Source organism: Mustela nivalis, assembly GCF_964662115.1.
Source record: "Mustela nivalis genome assembly, chromosome: 4".
In the NCBI taxonomy this organism is placed as follows: Eukaryota; Metazoa; Chordata; class Mammalia; order Carnivora; family Mustelidae; genus Mustela; species Mustela nivalis.
Window position 1 is genome coordinate 106,704,896 of NC_139023.1, and position 27,449 is coordinate 106,732,344.

Genomic DNA, 27,449 nt, shown 5'->3' on the forward strand with positions numbered 1-27,449 from the left:
AAAGCTGTTTCTGGTTTGTGAAGAGGAGGAAAACATCCATTTGTTTTTCAAATTATGCATCCTATTTTAGTTTAGCTAATAGGGGACATTCTATCTAACAGGTGTGCAATAGAAACAAGAAATAAAGACAGACCTTGGTTCTTCACTTTTGGATGATTCATATAAACATTTTTAATATTGTATTTACTTTTTCACTAGTCCCTAATATGGAGTATTCTTTTTTTTTTTTTTTTAAGATTTTATTTATTTATTTGACAGAGAGAAAGAGACATCAAGAGAGGAGATTAGGCTGGGGAAGTGGGAGGAGAGAGAAGCAGGCTTCCCACAGAGCAGGGAGCCCAGTGTAGGGCTTGATCCAGGCCACTGGGATCATGACCTGAGCCTAAGGCAGACGCTTAATGACTGAGCCACCCAGGTGCCCCAATATGGAGTATTTTTAAATTAAATGTAGATTCTGTCAAAATCCCCAAAGCAAAGCAATAGGTGTGGAAGGTGAAGGCATAAAATGATACTGTGTAATTTTAAAAACCAAAGATAAATGTAGTCTGGTTTATAAGTACTATATTCGCCCTATTAATGTTTGTACTACTGCACATTATTTGCAAATGAGATCTCATGGTAGCTAATACAGAAAAATCCAATGTGTTCTAAATTCTGGCAGTATTTGAACTGAATCATATTACCTTCTCAGGGATTGGTTCCAGAAATTGTTAATAAAGAAAGCCTTGCTGATTCCATTTTTAAGATGACAAAACTGGATATTGAGACCCAGAGGTAATGGAACTTGTCCAAATTTTCACTCTTTGGAGTCAAAGAGTATTTGGTGTGAGTACATGTACACATGTAGTCATTGTTAAGCAGAGCCCCTATGCATGAAATTGTAGACAAATTTTCACAATCATAAACATGTTGAAAATATAAAACAACAGTGATCCTGCTTCAGCAATATTCAGCATCTAGCTATTAACCTGGAAGATGTCCAAAACAAACACTGGAGGAGTATTTTTGTGCTAAGAATGAAAGGGAATGCACAGATAACTTCTAAATTGCATGCATAGGGATTTTGTGTCTACCTGTAAATACTAAACACACAAAACCATTTTCATATCTGGTTCCACAAGTTTTTAAAAAATTCTTCATTTATTAGCTGAACTACTTCTATAAAGAGATAGTTCCCCTTTCCTGTCTTTGGGTTATATAATAGTACAGTTCAAACAGGAAAGACAAGTGCTTGGTTGCTTTTATCAATTTTCAAGAAAAGGAGTTCGTTCCCTGTTTTTCTACAAAAGCAACTAATTAGTATAATTGACCCTTGAACAACATGGGTTTGAACTGTATGGATCCACTAATCAGATTTTTTTTTTTCTAAATACAGTACAGTTCTATAAGTGTGTTTTTCTTATAATTTTCTTATTTTTCTCTTATTTTATTGTAAAACTATAGTATATAATACATATGATAGACAATATATGTGTTAATCAAGTATTTATGTCATTGTTAAGCTTCCTTCCGGTCAGTAAGTAGTAGGCTATTAGTAATTAGGCTTTTACTGAGCCAAAAGTTATATGGGTATTTTTAATTGTATGTGGATTGGTGCCCCTAACTGCTGGGTTGTTCAGGGTCAACTGGTATTATTTTTGGGGTCTTTGGCCAGTATGGAGCCCCTTTACATTTAGCTCCTAAGTACACACAGAGTCCCAATAATCTTAAATAGTTAACCTCCTGTTTGGTGTAACAGAATGTTTCAGGCTCCTCTTGTACATATTCTGTGATAGATCTGGAATCAGTCATATCTACAGTAAGTTTCTATTAATAGAAAATGGTGTTTCAACATTGCAGTCTGGCAGTAAGGATGCTGTAGCTACTAGATTGTTCATTATTTATGGGCTTTTTTAGTGTACAGACTAAGAAATAACTTTTTTCTTCTGAATCTAAAATAGTTTATGAGTTTATACTTTTACTTCTCATTCATATTAAGCACTTTGGGGTATTAAATTTCTCTAGTTTATATTTCTTTTTTTTTCCTAGTTTGTATTTCTGTTTCCTTCCTTCCACAGTAGTAATGCTGGTTCTCAAGGCCATAGTAAATGATAGAATATGTCATGATTATTTTTTTGCTTTCTGCCACACCATATACTTACATAATAGTTTCAGAGTTTTTTTAAATTAAATGCAGATTCTGTCAAAATCCCCAAAGCAAAGCAATAGATTAAACAGGAATCCATGCAACTAATACCACTCCCCTAATGCATTTATTGAAAAGTTAAAATTTTTGGCATATACTCTCCCCATTTGCCCTCCCCATTTCAAGTTTTTTTATTTAATTTGAAATAATTTAAAATTTCTATAAAAGTCACAAGAAAAGTATAGACTTCCCTTGTGTATCTAACTCAGGCTTTTTCTATTTGATAAAATTTTACTATATTTGCTTTATCATGCCCTTCCTCTGTCCTTTCTTGCTGTCTCCCCTGTCCTACGCATACATGCACAATTTGTTCTTACTATATTTTTTCCTGAACCAGTTAAGAGTAAGTTGTAGACAAGAGGTCCTGTTAGCCCTCAATAATTCAGTATATATTTCCTAAGACAGGGACACTCTTACATAACCACAGTATAACTGTTAAATTAATGAAACTAATGCATGTACCTCATTTAAATTCTGTCCATCTTCCCAATTATGTCTTTGATAGCAAAAAAGACACACTGCATTTATTTGACATGTTTTATTCTCCAGGTAGCATCTTATCTCTTTTCTCCCTTGACCTTTGGTGGGTACAGGCCAGTTATTTTGTAAAATTTCCCTCAATTTGGGTTTGACATTTCTTCATATGAGTTTTTGGCAGGAATACATAAGAAGTGATGTTGTTTTCTTAGTATAGAATATCAGGAGTGATATGGTCTTTATTGATTGATGCTTATTTTGATCATTTGTTTGTTTGAGTTGCTTGTTGTCAGGTTTCTCCATTCTGAACTTACTTTGTTTCCCCTTTGTAATTAATAAATATTTTATGGGGAAATACTTGAAACTGTATAAATGTCCTGTTCCCCAACAAACTTTACCCAACTCCTTTTAGAGTTCATCAATAATTCTTTTATGAATAAATTTCTAATGGTTGTCAAATGGTGGTTTTCTAATTCTGTAATTCCTTCTACTATTTAGTAGTTGCATTCAACTTTATTAGTTTGGATTCATGGATTCCTGTTTAATCTATTACTAGCATTTTTTAAAAAAGATTTATTTATTTGAGAGAGAGTGAGCAGGTGGGTGAGTGGAAGGAGGGGTTGAGGGAGAGGGAGAGAATCTCAAGTAGACTCCCCACTGACCATGGAGCCGATGTGGGGCTCAGTCTGACGACTCATGAAATCATGACCTGAGCGAAAACCAAGAGTCAGACACGCAACCAGCTGAGCCACCCAGGTACCCCTATTGCTATCACTTTTAATTTTGTTGCTCATATTGCCTCAGATTTAGTCAGGAGTCCCTTCCAGCTGACTCCTTTGTCTTTTTTTTTTTTTTTTAAGATTTTATTTATTTATTTGACAGAGAGAGAACACAAACAGGGGGAGCAGCTGGAAGAGGGAGAAGCAGGCTCCTGCAGAGCAGGAAGCCCACCGTGGGGTACGATCCCAGGACTCCGGGATCGGGACCTGAGCCAAAGGCAGGCACTTAACCAACTGAGCCACTCAGGCACGCCTCCTTTGTCTTTTTGACTTATCTTTATCACTCTTTGAGCTTCCTTCCTTTCTGGCACAAAAAGATTTTCAGGTTCACTATTTTATTGTCCTGGGAATCAGCTGTTTCTCCAAGGAGTTCCTATTCTTTTCAGTGATCAATGGTCCTTGGAAACTAAGATACACACACTAGGTAGGCTTCTTGCTACAGGATTGTCATTGCCTTTGGGCCGTCTCAGTCATTGGAGCTAAGAAATATATGTACGTGTGAATGTATGTTTGTATTTGTATGTGTATGTATTTCTGTGTGTTACATGTGTTTGTTTATGGACATACACACATTTATAGTAATTTAATCTTTATCAATTTTGATATCTGTGCAACACTCACAAACCTCCACCAGAGTTCATTCTAGCCTTCTGTTTCCATATTTGTAATGCCATTCTCAGCCATGTTGTTGGCTATAACTCCCCTTTTGGTTCCAATAAGCTTCCTTCATTCAAACGTCAGCTGCAAAAGGGAGAGAAGGAAAGGGAAGAGAAGACCAATAATTTGTTTTTTCAAGTAAAAGACAAGCAATGGAATACTATGCAGCCATCAAAAGAAATGAAATATTGCCATTTGCGACAACATGGATGGAACTAGAGCGTATCATGCTTGGCGAAATAAGTCAAGCAGAGAAAGACAACTATCATATGATCTCCCTGATATGAGGAAGTGGTGATGCAACATGGGGGCTTAAGTGGGTAGGAGAAGAATAAATGAAACAAGATGGGATTGGGAGGGAGATAAGCCATAAGTGACTCTTAATCTCACAAAACAAACTGAGGGTTGCTGGGGGGAGGGGGTTTGGGAGAAGGGGGTGGGGTTATGGACATTGGGGAGGGTATGTGCTTTGGTGAGTGCTGTGAAGTGTGTAAACCTGGCGATTCACAGACCTGTACCCCTGGAGATAAAAATATATGTTTATAAAAAATAAAAAATTAAAAAAAAAAACAGATAACCTAAAAAAAAAAAAGACAAGCCAGAGGAAGCTCATCATTTTAAAAATATTTAAATCTGTTTACAGTGTCAGAGCATATTGTTATTATATACTATATGCTCTTTCTTTTGTCATTTAGTCTTATCTCTGTAGGTCACTATACATTTAGTTCTCACCATCAGTTCGTATATCAATGTTATTTTTAATTATTTTGGATTCTTAAAGCTTTTTCTCTAGTAGATTTCTAGGAAGGGCTTATGGAAACTATGCTCCTAAGTTCTGGAATGCTGAAAACTGTTCATTTAGGGCTTAGTGCTTGACGTTAATTGGTGCGTACAAAATACTTGGCTGAAATTTTCTTTGCTTGGATATCTAAATATGTTATTCCATTGTTTTCTGCAAATACTACTTACAAGCAGAGTTTGATGACAATCTAATCTTCTTTCACTTATAAATTGTTTTGTCATTTTGCCTAGATGCTTGGTTAATTTTACTGGACTATATTTTGGTGTTGGTTATTTTGTGTCAGTATTCTTAGGTATGTGATTTGCCCCTTCGTTATATGATTTTAGATGTTTTTATCAGAAAAGTTTTCTCCAGTTATTGTTTTATTGGTTTTATTCCCTTATTTTTCTTTTTTAGGACTCCTGTTATATGTATGTTGGGTAGTCTATTTTCAGTATTTGCCATTTCTTTTTCTCATTTTTTGTCTTTTTCATTTTTTTAATTTAAAAATTTTTCCTCCTTTTAATATTCTCTTTTGCTTACACAAAATTATCTGTAGTTTATTAATTCCTTATTTCATCTAGTTTAGTCTTCTTTTTTGAATTTGTTTTTCTTTTATTTCTTATTGTTTCTTGAGTTTTATCATCTAAGCTCTAAATGAATAATTCTAGGGTTTTTTCCAGTTCAAATTTATGGTATACTTTCATATTATGTATAATTTTTTAAAGTCTTTTCAACTTGTTTTGAAGTAGTTACTTATAACATTTACCTGTTTTGTTTGCAGTATGTAAGTCTTTGTGGTATGTAATCATTGTCTTCAGAGATTTATTTTATTCCTATTCACTCTTTTTCTCACAATAACTTTGTATCAGATATCAGTTCTACCATTTTCTTTTACTAATTTTTTATACTCATTTTTATGTAACATTAATTAGCCTTTCTAAATACACAGAGATCCTTCTCCAGTTTTGGGGTAATGTTTGAAAATATGTCACCTTGCTATGTAAGTTCTCTCTCTTTTCTCCTTCCTCACTTAATCTGGAGTTTATTTCTTCTACCCCTGTCCTATTCAGTTTAGGTCCTGTTTGTATGGCTTTGTTCTGGATGGGAGTTTTGAGTGTTTATAGTGCCTAGAGTTTCTATCGAACCCTTGAGAGTTTATTGTGGACCCTGTCACTCACTTGCTATGGTAATGAGCAAAACTCACTCTTTTTTTTTTTACATACTTTTCTCAGTTTTTCCTGTTATGTTGTAATATAGAAAGTCCCTGTTGGTTATTTTGGAGTTCTTTTGTTCTGTGGACCAGCAAATGCCCTGTTACTGTGCTCTACTTCTTCCCACACAGGTGATAAAACCCACATAGATCTCATAACTATTAGTTCATCCATACCTTCTGGTATTTGGGGATTTTGTGCATGGGGTTTGGATTTTACTATCTAATTGCCAAGATTTTATAAGGCAATTAGCAGAGATTTAAAATTTTAGTTGCTGTGTCACATCCTTCTTCCCAGAATTCTTCAACAAAATTTTTGAGGATTTTGTAACCTCTAGACCATGTTGTCTTCTGCTCTCAGGGTTAACATTATGAGGGCATTAAATACAAATTAAACTATAGTTAAAAATTAACTATATAACATATATTATTTTATTAATAACTAATAGGTTGTGGTCTAAGAGCCTTTCTGTGTCATCTGCAACTAGATATTATAAAAACAATTTCTTATGTCTTTGGTGACCTCTTGAATGCATTAGCTAGATGGTAGAAAGAAATATACACACATACTTATATATGTATACACATATATAAACTTTTATTATGATATAAATAATAAACAACTATATGTTTACAAATTTGCCAGCACTGCTAAGATCTTTAATATATATACATATATGTGTGTGTGTGCACGTGTGTGTGTGTGTGTGTGTGTATATATATATATATATATATATATATATATATAAAACAGCCTTATTGAGATTCAGTTCACATATGTATAATTCATTCATTTAAAGTACACCATTCAGGGGCACCTGGGTGGCTCGGTCGTTAAGCATCTGCCTTTGGCCAGGTTATGTTCCCAGGGTCCTGGCATCGAGCCCCACATTGGGCTCTTTGCTCAGCAGGAAGCCTGCTTCTCTTTCTTCCTCTCCCCCTGCTTGTATTCCTTCTCTTGCTGTCTCTCTCTCTCTCTGTCAAACAAATAAATCAGATCTTAAAAAATAAAGTATACCATTCATTGGGTTTTAGTACATTCACAGTTGTGCAACCATTGCAGCAAACAATTTTAGAACATTTTCTTCACCTCAAAAAGAACCCTATACTCATTAGCAGTTAATCCTCATTTGTCCCAAATTCCTCCTTTTCCTCCCCACTAGCCCTGGCAAGGACTAATAATACTTTCTTCTCTCTACATTTGCTTGCTTTATACATTTCATATTAATAGAGTCATACAATATTTGTGACTTTTTTTTTTTTTTACTGAGCATGTTTTCAAATTCATTTATGTTGTAGCATATATCAGTACTTCATTTTTTCCCCAAAGATTTTATTTATTTCAGAAAAAGAGAATGTGTACAAGTGGGGGAGGGGTAGAGGGCGAATCAGACTCCTCGCTGAGCAGGGTGTCCAATGCAGGGCTTGATCCCAGGACCCTGGGATCATGACTTGAGCCAAAGGCAGACACTTAACTGAACCACCCAGGCATGCCCTTTCACCCAAATCTGTATTGAAATTCTAGTTAGTTAATACACAATGCAATATTGGTTTTAAGAATGGAATTTGGTGGTTCAACACTTAATGTAACACCTAGTGCTTGTAACAAGTGCCCTCCTTAATACGCATCACCCATCTAGCCATCACCCCACCCATCACCCATCACCCTACCCACCTACCTCCTACCTCCATCAACCCTCCATTTGTTCTCTATCATTAAGAGTCTTATGGATTGTTTCCCTCTCTTTTTTTCCTTCCCCTCCCATATGTTCTTGGGTTTTGTTTCTTAAATTCTATGTATAAGTGAAATCATATGGTATTTATCTTTCTCTGACTTATTTCACTAGCAGAATACACTCTTACTCCATGTTGCACCATGTTGTTGCATATGGCAAGATTTCATTCTTTTTGATGGCTGAGTAATATTCCAGCCTGTGTGTGTGTGTGTGTGTGTGTGTGTGTGTGTGTATACACACCACATCTTCTTTATCATTCATCAGTTGATGGACATTTGGGCTCTTACCATATTTTGGCTATTGTTGATAATGCTGCTATAAATATAAACACCAGGGTGTATATATCACTTTGAATCTGTATTTTTGTATCATTTGGGTAAATACCTAATAGTGTAATTGCTAGACTGTAGAGTTTCTATTTTTAACTTTTTGAAGAACCTCCAAACTGTTTTCCAGAATGGCTGCACCAGTTTGCATTCCTATCAAGAGTGCAAAATGGTTCCCTTTCTCTGCATCCTCAACAACACCTGTTGTTTCTTGTGTTGTTGATTTTAGCCATTCTGAGAGGTATGAGGTGGTATCTCATCATGGTTTTGATTTTTATTTCCCTGATGATGAGTGAAGCTGAGTATCTTTTCATGTGTCTGTTAGCCATTTGTATATCTTCTTTGGAAAAAATGTCTTCTTTAAAAGGTTTCTTTGGATAAATGTCTATTCATGTCTTCTTCCCATTTCTTAACTGGATTATCTGTCTTTTGGTTGTTGAGTTGACAAGTTTTTTATAGATTTGGGATACTAACCCTTTATCAGATATGTTTGCAAATATCTACTCCTGTTCCATAGGCTGCCTTTTAGTTTTTGTTGATTGTTTCCTTAGTACTTCCTTTCTTTTTATTGTTGATAATATTCCATTGTATGGACATATCACATTTTATCTGTTCATCAACTGATGAACATTTGGATTCTTTCCAATGTTTTTCTAGTATGAACAATGCTGCTATGAACATTTGTTAACCAGTTTTTGTGTAGATGTGTGTTTTTATTTCTCTTAGGTATATGTCTTTTTCAGATGTATGATTTCTTAAATATGTTCTCTCTTTCTATGGATTGTCTTTTTACTTTATTGGTAATATTCTTGGAGGGGACAGAGTTTTTAATTTTGGTGAGGTCTAGTTTCTCTATTTTTCTTTGTCACCTGTACTTTTATCTAAAAATGTTTTGCCTGACTCAAGGTCACAAAGATATATTCCTATATTTTCTTCTAGGAAGAAAGTTTTTCTTTACTTCTGTGTTTTCTTCATACACACACTTAGATGTGTAATATGGTTTTTTGTTATTGTGGTTGTTGTTGCTCTTTTTGGTATATCGTGTGACAAAGGGATCTATCTTCATTTTTGTTCGATTTAATTTTCATTTCTATTACAATTATTTCTTTGGTATACAAATTGTCTTAATTTTGTTCTAACCCATTTGTGATCTTTCAACTTAAGTTTTTAAATTGATTTCTTATTTAAATGCATTGTGCTCATATGATTGTGGAATATATGACTACTTAGAAATTCAAAGAGAATAACATTATGGTCTAGCTATAATGTAGTCAGTGTTTTTATTCCTTGTGTGTCTGTAAAGAATGAATATTCACCCGTTGTTAGGTATAATGTTTTATCTCTTAGATCAAGCTTGATAAATTAGACATTTATATCTTTTGTATCCTAGTGATTTTTTTCATCGACCCAGTGTTAGTTAATAACTGACATTGAATTGTGATAAATTGTGTTCAGTTGAAATGTGCTAAAATCTTCTACCACCAAGGTGGGTTTCTGTTTCTTCTTTTAGTTCTTTTTTTTTTATATTTAAGTTTTTCTTAAACATTTTTTAAAAGATTTTATTTATTTATTTGAGAGAGAGAGTGAGGATGTGTGTGTGAATAGAGGGAGAGGAAGAGGGAGAAGTAGACTCCCTGTTGAGCAGGGAGCCTGATTTGGGACTTGATCCCAGGACCCTGAGATCATGATATGAGCTGAAGCCAGATGCTTAACTGACTAAGCCACCCAGGCCCCTCTTATGTTCAGTTTTAACTTATGGAAAGTTTCAAGCATACACAACAGGAAGGACAATAGTGTCTTCAATTCCTATTGCTCTCTCATCTTTAACCTTTGTGAATATATATGGCCAATCTTATTTCATATATATTTTCTCTCCGCTTTCTTTTATGCTCTTCCAGTATTTTAAAGCAAATCCTAGATATAACAATACTATTGTTTTATAGACTCTGTTTAGATTTATTCATATATTTACCACAGTATTTGCTCACCATTCCCTTTTACATTTTCACCTATCTTGGAAGCATTTTCCTTCTGCCCAAAACGTATATATAATACAGTATCCTTTAGTGAGATCTTAATGGTGAATTTTATCCATTTTTGTTTCTTGGAAATGTTTTTAATTTTGAGCAGCTTCTAGAAAATAAGTACAGAATTCAAGTTGACAGTTACTCTTTCTGCGCTTTTTGAAGGTATTGTTACCATGCCTTTTAGCTGCCATATTGTTGAGAAATAAATAGAAAGTCTAATTTCTGTTTCTTTATAGTTAATCTCTCATTGGCTTCTTTAGTGACTGTCTCCTGTCTTTGGAATTCTGTAGTTTCACCATGATAAGACAAACGAAATTGTGTCATAAGGAATTAAATGATAACAATTTTGAGTTATTAAGTTTAATTCCTTAATATTCTATTTCTAAATGGTGATTAGTGGTCTGTAAACAGTCATATAAGGAAATATATTTTATCTTAAAAAATCTGGTGAATACTTTTGGAGTACATGATTCTTAATTTTTCAGCTTTATAACTTTGTTCTCAAGATCATGTATATGTACATGATGTTTCTACAGCACTATTGGAAATAATTATGAAAAATGGAAGCACTGCTGGAAATAACCCTCACTGCCGAAAACCATCAAGTTGTGGTGATCAAAACAAGCCTAACTGTACAAAGGACAGCACATCTGGTAGCAGTGAAAGTGGAAAGGGCTACACCAAAGACCAAATAGATGGAGTTCTCAGGTAGGGATAAATATGACTTATATCTCACCTATAGTTGATACTAATATACTTTTTGATATTTTAATACCTAAAAAATGTGTGAACTATAATTTAGTGGAAGAATTGGACTCTGGGTATCTTATAATTTATGTTATTTATGAAATCAGTCTATAAAGTACCAACTCTATGGAAGGTTTCATCTTTTAAAGTAACTATAAGGCAAAAGTTCCTTCCAGATATTTTTTTCCTTGGGGAAATATTGTTTCAATTTTCTGCTGCGGTATGATATTTAGATAACTAATAAAAGAGGGAAAGAATTGTTTTGTCTTTGTATACAGGAAAGTAGGAGAATTTCATATGAAAGGAAAATTGAGGACAAATAGCAACAGCATTTTCAGATTCCTACTTAAGTATTAATGTAGCACAATTTTTTTCTATTTAAGGCCATCATATATATATAAATATATATATATACATATACATATATATGCAAACAAACTAATGTGTTCTTCTTTTAATATTTTTCTTATTGTCATTATTCTGCCTCTGTGTTTTTAGTTTTACCTCATGTTACACTCTACTTAAAGTCAAAGAACTAGGTAGAGTTAGAAAATTGTGAACTGGGTTTTGGGGATCTGATGTGACTGATCTTAGAATTAAGAAAAGATTTTCTGGAAATAAAATGAACCTTTCGGTGTGAAACGCAACAGAAAATGCTGTTTTGTTTTCTGCTACAGCTTAGGGAAGCTGTATTGATATTGTACTGATGTTGCTCTCCAGGGAAACTGAAGTGTAAGATTGAAGGACTCTAAACAATGATTAATCAGATAATTCACATGGAGAATGAATTGTAGTACAGTAAACTAGCTCAAGTGAAAAGCAGCTAAAACTAGATTGTTTTTCTCTTTGTTTTCTTACCTATTTTCCTTCTGATCTTATTTCCTTTTTCTCCTCATCCTTTTTTCTCCATTGCTTTTTAGTTCATTCTTTTTTTTTCTGACCATAATTTAGAATTGAAGTCATTTTAATCAAATATCAATGTATTTACATTTTTCTTTTTCCCCTGCATATTTAGATGCTAAAGTTTGATTGTAACATTTTATCTGAGTATGGCCACAGATGTTGGTGTTTGGTTGAAAAAAGAAAAGAAAAAATACTTCCTAATCATGGTGAAGCCATGCTTAAAGGGTATTTGATTTGCATGAATGGTAGCGAAGCACTTTTGGGATATAAGTTAATTTTGCTAACTACTTTTATAACTAGTGTTGGGTGAGAGTTGTCTGAATATGTGAGATAAGTGAATGAAAAAATGGACACTTCCTTTTGAATTTCTTCAAGAAAAAGCTTTAATTAAATGGTGTGCTAAAATGTGTTCTAGGAAACCACATCTATTTGAAAACAAATTATATTTTCTTCTAAAATTTACTTCTGCTGGGAGAGTATGTTCTTAATGAAAGACCTAGATAAAGTTAATTGTATTGTATGTGATTTCTGTTTAGAATCATTTTGTGATTAAAGAAAAGACAAAGAACTACTTTTATATTTTGAAATATCACCAAAGAAAAGAGTTGGAAATTTTGGAGAATAGTATCCCCTAAATTTGGTGCTATTTTTTAAAAATCTTTTTTCTTTGTTTCCTCTACTCTCCCCTTGAAATGAAAAGAAGAGTGGTTCAACGTATGGTAGAAATAATGAAGAAAGAACAGTGCTTCATTTTACGGTCTCTTGGAATATTTAGGCAGGATATCTTGAGAATGGAATAGTGAAAGATGATGGTGGGTACAGATACAGTTTGTATATGGCCAGATTTGGAAAGATCAAAAGAAGAAGTTGAGGGAGTTTCTGTCTGTTGGCTTCTATATTCCTGTGAAACTAGAGATGAGGTTATCATCCAAGAGAAGAGATGAAAGAAGCCGGAAGAGAGTTGTAAAAGTGTGGGAAATTTCCAGAGGGGAAAGGCAAAGGGAATGGAAGGATTGCCTGTTAGCACTGAGGACCAGCCAAATATCAGACCATGAATTCTTACTGGGTATAAGTATTAGCTTAGTAGTACAGCTGTGTTAGAAATTGTTTCTCTGGTCAATAATTTTCTTATCCCTTTTTATTAAATGCAGTTTTTTTTTTTTTTTCTTTTGAGGACTAAATGTGATTGGAACATTCTTTAATAGAATCCCTGAGTTATTCAGAGTAACTTCAGTTGATAACTTATATGAGTTGCTTAGCTGAGTTATGTAACATTTACTCATTATATAAGCCTTCATAAGTGTTGCTTAAGTGAGGTAACAGATCACCAGCAAACACTTAGATGCTGTATGGTTTTGTTTTTTGTTTTACCTATACACAGGGGATTTTTTTCTGAAGAAAGCCATGTGATCTTATGTTAGCAGGATTATGCAAACAAGTTGCTCAGTGACAATTTGGCTCAATGGGAGAAGTCATGCAATAATACTGCATCCATTGCATAAGTTAGAGCTAGTTTACAGTAGGACTGAAGAAAAAGTGTATGACTTTGTAAAGATAATGTTCTGTGTAACTAAACACTGTTTTTGAGTTGAAATGTATTGAAAAATTATTGAGAAGTATCCTGGATCTAATTTGAAGTTTTTAATTTGTCATTGAAAAAAACCCCATCTTTTGTTTTAAAAACTTATAAGATCATTGTAAAAGCATTAACAGGGTCATCATTCTGTTTATCAATTAGGAACACTTCTGTACAATTATTATGTCATTTGAATTGTGGGGATTTGATTAGGGTTTGCTTTAAGCTGTAGTTCTTAAAATGAAAAGAAATCATTTTGCTAGACTTATGAAATAAATAATCCTTTGTCTCAGGAATAAATAAGTATTTCCCTGAACACCAATTAAATTTGGAGTCTATTTAAATGATCAGCTCTAACATGCAAAAAAGAATTGAAAGAGGACCTTCCTGCCCTACCCAGTATGCATTCGTGCACATAAAAGAAGACATAGGGTCTGAGCTAGATGTACTTCTCCATTTCTGAGCTTGCAGTTAGTCTTTCTGGCCTGAATGTACATTATTTCCTTCCAGAGTAGGTAATAGGTTACCTCTTTTTCATTTCTTTATCTCTTTTTTAAAAATTCTTTGGTGAAGATGGAGAAGAAGATTTGACTCTTTGAGTAAGGAGTGAACTGTAGAAAGTATGACAAGTGCAGTTAATTGGTAAAGGAATGATAAATAGAAATATGAATTAAAATAAATATATGAATGGTAATTTTTCATTCAGTTGTGAAAAATTAGGTAAATGTATCTGGAGCATTACTTGAAATATATTGTGGTCTTCAGCTGGTGCATTGGTGATTTCAACTTTATACCTCTGCTAGCCTCTCAAAAAATCTGTCTTCTAATATATGATGAAAAACTCAGTGCAGGGAGGATATGGTAAAACTAGCTACACTTATGAATTAGTGAAATAATTGTCTTCCTACCTTTTTTCTCTTTTGACAATTCTTTTCTTTTTTTAAAGATTTTATTTATTTGAGAGAGCATGGGGGGTAGACAGAGGGAGAGGAAGAAGCCGACTCCCATCTTTGTGACAATTCTTAGCTTTATGACCCATCTCTAGAGGATTGTGAATTCCAACCTAATTTCCCTACACTATCCAGCAGTCCTCTCTTGGGCTGCCTTTTTCTATTGCCTAGACTTTTATGCTTAGGAAGTCTCTACAGAACAATTTTTGGAGGGTTAATCTGGTTATAATAAATCATCTTATGCATGTAAACCAAGTAATAGTGACTAGAATCGTTTAGTGTTTTGTTTATCACTTCCTTTTGTTTTCTGCATTCAGATATTATCTGTTGTATTCACAACTCTACTCTATTCCTTCTCCTCTTCTCCTATGTTCTCCTCTATTCCAAATTGATGTTTGTGCCAACTTCATTTTTATTATAGCATTTACCACCTTTGGCTTTTAGATCCTAACCATTTCTGCCCGTATATTTGGACCTATTCATCCATCTGTCCATTCGTCATCCATCCATTCAACACATATGGTGAACAAAACATAATCCTTGCTTTCAGGAGACCTGTAGTCTACAAGAGAAGACTAGTCAGAAAAGGTAGCTGCAGTACACTGTGGTAATTGCTGGGAGAGGGCTCACCTCCAGAGGTTTTTGAGGGGGATAGAAAAGGAACATCAAACCTAGTTTTGAGGAATTGGAGTTCTTGAGGAAAGGAAAGACTAAGTTGAGGTCTGAAGAAATTGTAGAAACTAAATAAGAAGGGAGGCAGAGAAGGCATGTTTTAGGCACCAAAACCAACATTTGAAAATACCTGTGAGAGTAGTCTGTTTAAACAGTGATTGGAAAAGCAAACAGAAAGGAAGAGGTGGGTTACTCTGATGTCTGAAGGACTCATTTTCCTTGTTTTAATTTCTGAGATAGCAGGATTTTCAAGTCAGACAGACTGAGGTTTGAATTCTTACTTGTGAGTCCTTTCCTAACCATCCTATTTAGAGTAGCTGGCCTCCCCATCCATTCTCTCATCTCCTTTGTCATGTTAGATTTTTCTAAATATTTATCACCATGTGATATACTTTATATTTTACTTACATAATTTGCTCATTGCTCATCCCTCTCCCAATTGTAAATTTAGTGTGAGCAGAGATTTTTTTTTTTACTGTCTTATTCACCATTAGCATCTGAAACAGTGTCTAGCAGAAAGTAGATGATCTGTAAATTTTTATTGAAGAAATAAATTTCATTTCCCATCTATTACTTGGTTATAGGACTTTTGGCAACTTCCTTAACCATTTTCAGCCTGGATTTTCTCATTGGTTAGATAGAAACAACATCTACCTGATGAGGAATAAGTGAGACAGTTTGTATAAAATAATCAACATAATAAGATTCTGCAACTCTCTGTGTGAAGTCTTTGTAGACCAGATACAGTTTGGAATTCAGAATTGTTCCTATTTTAGAATGGTAATGAGAGTATATTATACATAACATAGTAACATTTAACATCTGGCAAATAGCCCATTACTTAATAGTAACATTTCTACAGCAACATGTAGAAATACTCACACTTAAATGGGATAAATGAAAACTCTATAGGAACTTCATGTCCCTTCAGGTCAAATTTTGCCTCTAAAAGAGTTCAAGTCAGGTTTTTGCAGTCAAATTATAGAATAACTTTCATTTTTCAGAGCTTTATGGATATTGGAACATGGATATGTGATTGTGGACCTGTGCCTGACACACAGTAGGTGTTCTATAAATGTCCCCTTTCCCTTTTTCTCTATCACATAGTTTCTAAACATATCTGGGAGAATGGGTCTCTTCAAAGGCAGGAATCATTGTTTTATTCACTAATATATCTCAAGTGCCCAGAGCACTGTGACATAATTGGTGCTCCATAAATATTGTTGATTCAATAAAGGAAATACCACATTTATGAAATAAAGTTGATTGTTAGTATTTATTAAATATCTAAAGTAGAAAAAAATAATTTTAATTATTACTACCATAAAAACTGCATAAAAGACTTTTGTTGATAGGTGACTATAAAAAAATTTCTGTATCTTAAACGTGTCTTTTCTTTTTACCTTTGTTCATTTGACAAATGTTGAATGTTTTCATTGTAAAAGGAGAGCTAAGGCTTATTTATTTCAGAAATACTTACTGAGAATCTACCCTGTACCAAGCACTATCATGGCTTATAGTTTCAGTAGTAAAATAAGATCAGTTTTGTATCTTTCCTTTGAGAACTTGTAGTCATTGCAATTCTTTAGCTGTCTGTGAACAATTATGCCTTAGATCTTTTCACCTGTTACTACTTTAAGCTACTCACACATGGAACACATCCAAAGTCATAAAGTACTCCACAGAAAATATTTAAAATATTACTGTATTTTAGTGAAGGAAAATTATTAGGTTTTTAAAAATATTAATATTTAGAAGTATTAATATTCTCTGCTCCATTCAGAGTATTTTTTTTCCTTAATATACTTTAAAGACTCTGGGCTTAAACCATTAACATCTTTAATTAGCTATGTAAGTAACCTTCAGAAGTATGCTAATCATAATGAAAATTGGGTCTCACAACCATTTTTGAGTCCTGTGATCTATATTATTATGAGATTTTCTTTTTCTTAGACAGACACAGATGAGTTCTCTTTAGTATAGCAGAGCTGAGTTAACTTGCCTTGACATTTAAACCACAAGGTATTTGTAATTGTTTTACATGCACTAAACTATTGCTTTGATATTTGGTAGGTCTACATTCTGTGACAGCAAAAATCTTGGAATGCAATTCATATTAATTGATCTTTAGCTATAACATACTTGTGAAGAGTTTTGGAATTTCTTTGTGCACTTAAAAATTCTGTAAAATTGTTCTTGTCCTCTCATTTTAGTTTTGGTGTGTGCTCTGTCCTTCATCCGTGATTGTTATGGGCTTTGCTTTACTTCTGTAGTTGTGATAAAAAGCACCAAGGACATTCTCATGGCCAACTCTCCTTAGACTGGAAAGAGGTTAAAGGAATGGTCTGTGAAAAAAAAAGAGATTGAAGCAATAGCCTTTAATGGGATAAGCTATCATTTGGCACTGAGAAAATAATCCACAGACAGTTCTTTCTACTATTCTAATAAATAAATAATTAGACATATTACATGAAGTTCTTCTTTGAAATTTACATTATAACACACTCTTTTGTTCACAGCATAAACAAATGTAAAAATTACTATGAAGTACTTGGAGTTACCAAAGATGCTGGTGATGAAGATTTGAAAAAAGCTTATAGAAAGCTTGCTTTGAAGTTTCATCCAGACAAAAACCATGCACCTGGAGCAACAGATGCTTTTAAAAGTAAAGTAAACCTTTAAAGCAATTTTACTAAGCTCTTTTTAGAACCCACTTTGCAGTGTTTTAAAATATTAAATTCTGCATTTACACTGGTACATTTAGAAGCCAGCATAAGTAAGGTCCTCAAAATCCTTTAAAACTTTGCTATTAATTGGTTATGCCAAGAGCCAAATAAATGCAATGTGGCTCGACAAAAGCAAAATGCCAGTTTGGGCAAAGTCCTAAGTAACTTTTCTAGATAATCATGCATGCTTTCTGGTTTACCACACACTGATAGTGTGGTGATTATACACAAGCTTCTTGTATATTACCATCTGTTTCCAAAGGAAACTAGAAATACAGATTTGCAAGTTTTTAGGGTAATAAAGGCTGTCTAGAATTGGAAAATCGCTTGGAATTTTCTGCCTTGTGTTCTTATATTTCTGATAACTGGCCAACTTTTGCATTTTCTTATATGTGGTTTTAACTAATGTGATTTTTGTTTTGTTTTGTTTTTAAGAATTAGTTTCTTTGGGCTCCTGGCTGGCCTAGTTGGAGCATGCAGCTCTTGATCTCAGTGTCATGAGCTCAAGCCCCACACTGGGTATAGAGCTTACTTAAAAAAATAATAATAATAATAATGATTAGTTTTTCTCCTTTTGCCTATTCCATTTTTCTTCATTTTCTTTCTTAATATTATTTCAGGGTTGGTTTGGGATTTTTGCCAATTTAGTAAGTAAATGTTATTTTATTTTTAAAATTTTGTATTTTATTACATACAATTTATTCATAATAGTTAGCTTATAATTCACTGGAAAATGCTTATATTGTGATTGTACCTTCTTTTGAATTTGGTACTTATAGAGCCCACATCCAATGTTTTCAGTGAAGTGCTGGAGTCTTGGAGTAATAGGAAGGAAATGCTAATTTTTAAAATGCTCCTGAGGCCCCTACGTGGCTCAGTCAGTTGGGCGTTTGACTTTTGACTTAAGCTTGGGTCATGATTTCAGGGTCCTGAGTTGTAGCTCTGCATCTGGCTCCATGCTGGGCCTGAAACCTGCTTAAGATTCTCTCTCTCCCTCTGTCATTCCCCGCACCTCATGCACTCTTTTTCTCGAAAAAAATAAATAAAATGAAATGCTTCTAAAGGATAGATGATTTCATTGGTCTTTCACAAAATACTGTTTAAATTGTTTCCACCAAAACAGTTTTATATTTTGAAGGAAGTTGCCAAGTAAAATATATTCAGGCAATTATTAATATGTTTCAATTAAAGCAATTGCCAAACTGGTGCTGGTGGAGGTAAAATATCACTGTGACAGTGAGAACCTTCTCTTTTGTTTCCTTAAGTTAAAAGTGGCATGTTGAAAGTACTGAAAATGTTTCTTCACTCAAAAACACCAACTTTAGCACGTTTCCCCAAAAGTTAAAAAATTTTTTTCACATTATGAATTAAAATCATTTAATTTAAAATTGTTGGTGTTTTTAAATAGTGGAAAACATTTAGGTAGTGAATTTTTGCATATTTGTGATCCACTATGTAATTTCAGTATTCTCCATTAATGTTAAAAATGTTAAACTGCTTTCTCTGACTCCTGTATTTAAATCATTTGGCATTATTAGTCTTGGGATAACAGTTAGTGGACCTCCCAATATTTTTACATCTTATGTATTTTGAAGAGGTGAGCAGCATAAATGTCATGCGAGCTAGACATTCAGAAAGGGCTTTTTTTTTACAAAGGTGATTACGCTTTGATGTGGTACATTTCAGAGTCTAATGCCCTACTTCGCACACTAGAAACTTAATATTTATCAACATGCTGGGAGGTGGTTCATCTCTAGAGAAGAGGCTCACATTATTCAATACACAGGAGGTTATCTGTAAATCAGAATACTAATTTATTAGTCCCAAAGAGGATCAGAATAGAGAGTTGGTTGATGAGCCCGTTTTTCATTGAGTGGAAACTCTAGAAAACTAGATTGTAATCCACAGATGCTTGGTGAGCAAAGGTAGTTAATTAGAAAGTATTACAGTTAGTGTCATCATTCAGGAATAGGTTTCATTTATTCAGCACACAGGGTCTTAATCTTCTGAATCATCTTATTTTATTTTTAACCAATTAATCCCAACATCTGTTTTTTGGATACGAAGCTGTTTATTTTAAGCACATACTGTAGTAGTTTCTTTTGTATGAAAACGGTATAGATTGATTGCTCTGTAACTCCAAAACACTTTTTACAGAAGATGGAAACCACTTGCTTTTTATTTCTTCCAAGAACAGAGAAAGAAGAGGTAATTGGTTTAGGGAGTTAAATTAGGTAAAGAGATATTTTCATTTGTTGTGTTTTGTTTTGTTTTTTAAGTAAGCTCAGTGCCCAAAGTGGAGCTTGAACTCCTGATCAAGAGTCACATGAAAAACAACAAAACAAAACAAAACAACTGCTGAGCCAGCCAGGTGTCCTTTCATTTGTGTGTTTTGTAAAGCTTTAAAAATTAAGAGGTTGCTGTCAAGGAGGGTAGACTAAATGGACTCTTGAGTTCACGTGGCTGTTTGTTCTTTAAAGTTCTTTAAAGTTAAGATTGTAACTCAAGTTCCTCAAAGCAGGGAATGTTTAAATAAAACCACATCTAGAGAGGGACTTGCACAGTATATATGAACACACTTTTAAAAAATATTTGAATGAAATGGATCCCTTTCCTTCTGTCTGACATGGATGTCTTCAAAATATACTTTGTCTCCTCTATCTTCAAAGAAAAATACTTCAAAGTATTTCAGAGACCATTTGAATAGTACGTGTGCCTGTTATACACATGAGAGTAATGACAAGGGGTGTGGTTTAGCTGTTTACATGTTTACTTGATAAATAATAATGGATCAGTTGCTATAACCTGTGTTGAACCTATGTTCAATACTCAACATCTGGGCTAGTTTTTCTAGAGATATATAATGTCTTACTCTAAGAATTTGTAATTCATTAAGGAGAGAAAAGTATCACACAGAATATTTGGAATAATAGTAATATCTAACATTTGACAAGCATTTTATAGTTTTTCATTCTTATTTTTTCATTTAATGCTTATTAAAAATCTTGTGAAATAGTCAGGGGACTAGTGTCATCTGCCTTTCTCCAGTAAGAAAATTGAGGACCAGAGAGATTAACTGATTTACCCAGGATCTCCCAGAAGACTGAATATAATTAAATACCAAAACATTGAATAAAGATATTTGAAGAAAAGCAGAAAGATAAAGTAGATTATAATCAGAGTAATTAGAGAAGCCTTCATATAATAGGTGAGAATTAAGAGATTTTTTGAACATGAGTGTGATTAGAGAAGAGAGAAAATGAAAGAAATTTGAGTATGAGAATGAGGCAAGTGATTTAAAAATCAGTGAGGACTTCCACTTTCAAGAAGATGGAATAGATATGCTTTTCCCTAATCCTTGCACAAAATATAATTAAGTATTATATGTAAAACAAAATGAACATTTTAAAAAAAGCTTTGGAAGGTAGAAAGAGGAAGGTAAATGAGCTAAGAACCTTGGGACCCAAAAGAACTACATGGCAGTAAGTTGCTTGGGTTTTCATTTTGCCTTTTATATTAGACTAGGTGCTGGAGAAGCCTAGAACTACAACCTAGAAATACAAATAAGCACAGATAAACAATCCCGAAGAAAAGCCTACTTTCTCTAGGTAAACCAGGAAGGGGGCAACTGAGTAAGGTAGAAAATTTTTAAGTAATAACCGTCCAGTACAGCTAAATATCAAAGAAAAAAAACATGGTCCCACCCACACCCAGATCAGCAAACACCCTCTCTGGGCTGTAATAAGATGCCTTGACATGCCTACCCTCTTTACTGTAGGGTAACAGAGATGATCAAGTAAGGAGCTGGTAATTCTGCTTGGTAGTAACAAGGTGTCCCTTTCCCTCCCCACTGGGCTAGTGTCATAAATGGCCTAGTGGAGAATTAAGATTTCACCACCATTTAGAGGTAAACAAAGCCATATCCTTGTGGTGTCAATGAAGCTACCTGGGGGACAGTCATATGGCAACCCTACCTACTCTTACCAGCCACAGGGTGTCATTGGAGGCTGGATGGAAGGCTAGGAATCTCATCTCTGCTCAGCACTAACGAGGAGCTCCTCCTTTCAGATGTCATCAGAGGCCAAGGGGGAAACTGAACTTTTATTCCCAAGGTGGTATTTTTTCTTCCTGTACCAGAGTAATGTCAAAGGAGGACAGTTAAAAACAGAAGTTTTAGGTAGGTCCAGGGTCTCCTAAGAGAGCAGCTCAAGAGGGTATGTGCTATGGTGAGTGCTGTGAATTGTGTAAAACTGATGAATCACAGAACTGTACCCCTGAAACAATACGTTATATGTTAATAAAAAATCAGAAAAAAAAATAGCTCAAATGACCACATTTCAGTAGAAAATCATTTGTCATACTAAGAATGAGGAAAACCTCAAACTAAATCTAAAAAGTCATAGATGTCCACATGGAGATGACAGAGAAGTTAGAAGTGTCTAACAAAGATTTTAAAGCCTCCATCATAAAAATGCTTCAATGGGCAATTACAGATATGCTTTAATAAATATTGAAAAATAAGAGTCTCAGCAAAGAAATAGAAGATCGTGCAAATAAACAAAGGGTATAAAAATCAAATGGAAATTTTACAACTTAAAAAAACTGAACAAAAACTAAAAAAAAAAAACAAAATTAAAATCTAGCAGTGAGTGGAATAACCAGTTAAATGACAGGAAAGAATCAGTGAACTGGAAAATAGAAAAATAGATGTTATCTAATCTGAACAGCTCCAGGGACAAGTGGGACTATGACAGTGTTTACTGGTTATATCATTGAGGTCTTAAAAGGAGAGGAAGAAGAGAGCATAGCTGAAAAGGTACTCAAAAATAAATAAGTAAATAAAGATTGAATACTTCTTATACTTGGTAAAAGATACAAGCTTACATAATTCAAGGAACTGAATGAACCCCAAATAGGTAAAGCTCCTAAAATCCATACCAAGACATATCATATTCAAACTTCTGAAAACTAAAAACAAAAAGAAAATTTTGAAAGAAGCAAAAGAGAAATTACACCTTACCTGTGGGGGAAAAACAGTTCAAATGAACAGTGAACTTCACATTAGAGACCATGCAGGCCAGGAGACAGTGGCCCATTTTTCAAGTTTTCAGCCTTTTGTAAAAAAAGAACATTTGTCCAGAATTGTATACCCAGCAAAGACATCCTTCAGGAATGAAGACACAATCCAGACATTTCATACCCTAAAAGAAAACTTCTCTAACCAAAATAAAACAGTAAAAGAAGAAATCTTGAAATATAAAAAAGGAAGAAAGAATGTGGTAAGCAAAAATATGGGTAAATGTAATGTACTTTGCTTCTCCTTTTGAATTTCTCAATTGTTTGACATTTGAAGCAAAATTTTAACGTTGTCTGATATGGTTCTAAATGTATGCCAAGAAAATATATAAGACAGTTATGTTATAAATTGGGAGGGATAAAAGAAAGTAAAAAAAAAAGTAAGAGTTTCACAGTATCTTTGAACTAGTAAAATGATGACAGCAGTAGGCTGTGAAAAGTTGTGTATGTGTAATATAATACCTAGAACAACCATTAAAAAGTTATACAAACAAATACACTCAAGAAATACTGGATAAATCAAAGTGGATTTTTTAAAAAAAAACGTTTAAGTAACTCATAGGAAGTCAGGAATAAAGGAACAGAAAACAAAAAATAAAATGGCAGACATAAACCCTAATTTATCAGCAACTACATTAACTGCAAATGATGTAAATACGCCAGTTAAAAGACAGATTGGCAGGGTGAATTTTAAAAAAACAACAACATGACTATGTGTTATCTGTAAGAAACCCATTTCATTTATAGCAATATAGATAGGCTAAAGGTAAAGAGATGGAAAAAGATGTATCATGGAAATGTCAATCAAAAGAAAGCAAGGGTGGCTATATTAATATTAGATAAAGGAGACTAAAAAAGGTACCAGAGAAGAAATTATATTACGATAAAAGGGTCAGTCCTTCAAGAAGACATAACAGTATACATGTATTCACATCAAAAAAACAGATGTAAAATATGTAAATCAAAAGCTGATAGAACTGAAGGAGAAATAGACAAATTCATTATTATAGTTGGAAACATCAACACCTATCTGTCAACAACTGATAAAAAAGATTGACAGAAAATTAACAAGAATATGGAAGAATTAAACATTGTTTCCCAACAAGATCTAATCAACATTTGTAGAACACTCTATCCAACAACAGGAGTAGAAATTCTTTTCAAGTGCTCATAGAACATACTTCCAGATAGAGCATATCCTGGGTTATAAAATAAACCTCCACCAAGTTAAGACTGAAGTCATACAGTATGTTCTCTGACCACAATGAAATCAAGGTAAAAATTAATGACAGAAAGATAATTGGAATATGTCTAATCACTTGGAAACTGGACAACACACTTCTAAGTAATATATGGGTCAAAGAAGTCTCAAGAAATGTTTAAAATAATACATTAATCTGGATAAAAATGCAGCATATCAAAATTTGAGGGGGACAGCAAAAACAATGTTGAAAGAAATCTTTAACACTAAATGCATATACTAGAAAAGAGGAATGGCCCTAAGTCAGTCATCTAGACATCTACCTTTTTATATTTAGAGATATTAACTACATTTCTTTATACTAGCTGAATATATAGATACAAACTAAAAATGCATTGCCATTTATACATATACACAGGAAATACTTAGTTGTAAATTTAACCTACAGGATTTTTGTGCTGAATGCTATAGAATATTAGTGAAAGAAATCAGTGATCTAAATGAACAGAACAATATATCATGTTCATGGATTGTAAGACTCAGCATAGTAAAGATGTCAAGTGTTCTCAAATTGATCTACATATTTAACACAATTCCTACCAAAATCCTAGGAAAACTTTTTGTAGATAAAAGCATGTTTATTCTAAAACTCATGTGGAAAGATAAAAAACCTGAATAAATAGAAGTAATTTATTAAAATAATGGAGTAGGAGTCATCAGTTTACCTGATTTCAGGACTGACTTTATAGCTACAGTTATCAAAATAGTATAGTATTGGCAGAGGGATAGACAAATAGATAAATAGAAAGGATAGGGAACCCAGATACGGACCTATACAAATATACCCAGCTTATTTTTGACATAGGTGCAAAAGCAATTTAATAGAGGAAAGATAGAATTTTCAACAAATAGTTTTGGAACAATTAGGTATTCATAGGCGAAAAACATTAACCTTGACCTGAATGTTATGTTTTTTTTTCCAAGAATGAACTTGAAATGAATCATGAAATATAAAACACTTTTTAACTTTTAGCAAAAGTCATGTGAGCAAATCTTTAGGGAACAAATCTTTTGGATTTTGAGCTAAACAATAATTTCTTATACTTAACACCAAAAGCACATTTCATAAGAGGAAAAGTTGGTAAGTTGGATTTCATTAAATTTTTTTTTTTTTTTAGTTTGCTCTGCAGAGACCTTATGAAGAGGATGAAAAGACAAGTAACAGAGTGGGAGAGAATATTTGCCAAACACATATCTGAAAAGGACTAGTATCTAGAATATATAAAGAACTCCCCAAACTGGAAATTTAAAAAACAGACAATTCAGTTACAAAATGAGTGAAAGACATTCCACTGAAGATTACATACAAATGAAAGATAAACAATGAAAAGACTTTTAACATCATTCATTAGCCATTAGAGATAATGTAAAGTAAAACCCAAAGCGATATCCCTATGTACCTATCAAAATGGCTAAAATAAAAAATAGCAATACCATCAAATAGCTGGTATGAATGTAGAGAAACAGTACCACTCATATATTGCTGATGGGTTGTAAGATGACACAGTCACTCTGTAAAACAGTTTGGCAGTTTCTCAAAAAACTAAATAGTCGGGGCACCTGGGTGGCTCAGTGGGTTAAAGCCTCTGCTTTCGGCTCAGGTCATGATCGCAGGGTCCTGGGATCGAGCCCCACATCGGGCTCTCTGCTCTTCGGAGAGCCTGCTTCCTCCTCCTCTCTCCCCGCCTGCCTCTTTAAAAAAAAATTAAAAAAAAAAAAAACTAAATAGTCAGCTACCATACAACTTAGCAATTGCATTCTTGAGCATTTAACCTAGAGGTAAAAGTTGATGTTTATACATAAACCTGTACATGAATGTAAATAGCAGTTTTATTCATAATACCCAAAACTAGAAACAAGCCAGATGTTGTTCATTGGGTGAATGATGAAACAAATAATAGTAAATTCATTGTTTGGGATACTACTCAGCAATAAAAAGGAATCAGTTACAGTAGGCACCCCCCTTTTATTTGCAGAGGAAATATTCCAAAACCTACAGTGGATTCCTGAAACCACAGATAGTACTGAACCCTGTATATACTGTGTTTTTTTCTTATTCGTACCTACCAGGGATAATTTTTAAATTAGGCACAGTGAGATATTAACAATAATAACTAACAATAAAACACAACAATTAGAACAATATACCATACAAAAAGTTATGTAAAATTTCTCTCTCTCTCACGATATCTTATACTTCATTCACCCTTGTGATGATGTGAGATGATAAATTGCCTACATGATGAGATGAAGTGAGGTGAATGATGCAGGCATTAAGCTACTATTGAGCTATGGATGATAGGTCAGAAGGAGGATCATCTGCTTCCAGACTATAGTGAATTAAGGGTAACTGAAGCCATGGATTGGGGGTGAAGGCGGGGATTACTATTTTGGCTTACATAACAACTTGGATTGATCACCAAAGAATTATGCTGATTGAAAAAAACCAATCCCAAATGGTTTCATTCCAATTGTATGTTATATTATTTTATTTGTATAATATTCTTGAAATGCCAAAAATATAGAAATAGAGATTAGATTAGTGGTTATCAGAGGTTAAAGAGGAGATGAAGAGGGAGAAAGTGGGTGTAGCTATATGAGAGCAACAAGATGACGATAATGGAAATGCCCTATATCCTGATTATATTAATGTCAATATCCTATTTGTGAGAGTAATTTTACAAGAAATTGCCACTGGGGAAATTAGGTAACAGGTACAGGGATGTCTATATTATTTCTTACAACTTCATGTAAATTTAAAGTTACCTCAAAATGAAAGTGTAAGAAAAAAGAATATGGTAGAAGGTACTTTTGGCAAAGTAAGTGATACTGAAGTAGAAATGTATTTTGTAAAGGTTTTTGAATGCCAAATTAAATTTTGGATTTAATTTTTTAGGTTATAAGGAACAGAAAAAATTTTTGATTACAGGTGTCGCACAAAGTAAATGAATAGAAAATGACTTTAGTCACTGTAGATAAAATAAATTCTCTTGCATATATGATTATGGATTATAACAATATTTCATATAGATCTTCTAAAATATCTTAATGTTTGGAAGTTATTTTTTTAAATAGAAAAATTAAAACCTTAAGACCAATATATCAGTAGTTTAAAAAGTAACACATTGTGAAATTACCTGGAATATTCTATTTAGTATGTAAAGGTGAATCCTAAAACTGATATTATTGGAAGTACAACTCTGGCAGCTATTGACAGATATGCTTCTTTTTTGGGTATTTGTTAATACCTTGGTGTTGTTTATAAGTACATTGTTTGGATCTCTGATCATGCTTTCCCATTAGAGCAATATTATAAATGATGGTTATGTTTCTGAATCATAGATCTGTTTGAGAATC

General features: G+C 33.5%; 1 protein-coding gene across 4 annotated transcripts in view; it reads left to right on the top strand.

Annotated features, from left to right (window-relative positions):
* Positions 1-27,449, top strand: part of DNAJB14 (DnaJ heat shock protein family (Hsp40) member B14) — a 48,395-nt gene that overhangs the window by 6,705 nt on the left and 14,241 nt on the right. Inside the window, exons 2-4 of one of the 4 annotated variants that reach the window (XM_082729074.1) lie at positions 10,718-10,889; positions 16,034-16,089; positions 17,549-17,674. In XM_082729074.1, coding sequence (XP_082585200.1) covers positions 10,718-10,889; positions 16,034-16,089; positions 17,549-17,553 — 233 coding nt within the window. In that variant the 3' untranslated portion in view covers positions 17,554-17,674. Of the gene's footprint in view, positions 1-691; positions 826-3,546; positions 3,660-10,717; positions 10,890-16,033; positions 16,090-17,548; positions 17,695-27,449 lie in introns of those variants that run through there. The other 3 variants (XM_082729073.1, XM_082729072.1, XM_082729071.1) reach the window with 3 other exon arrangements.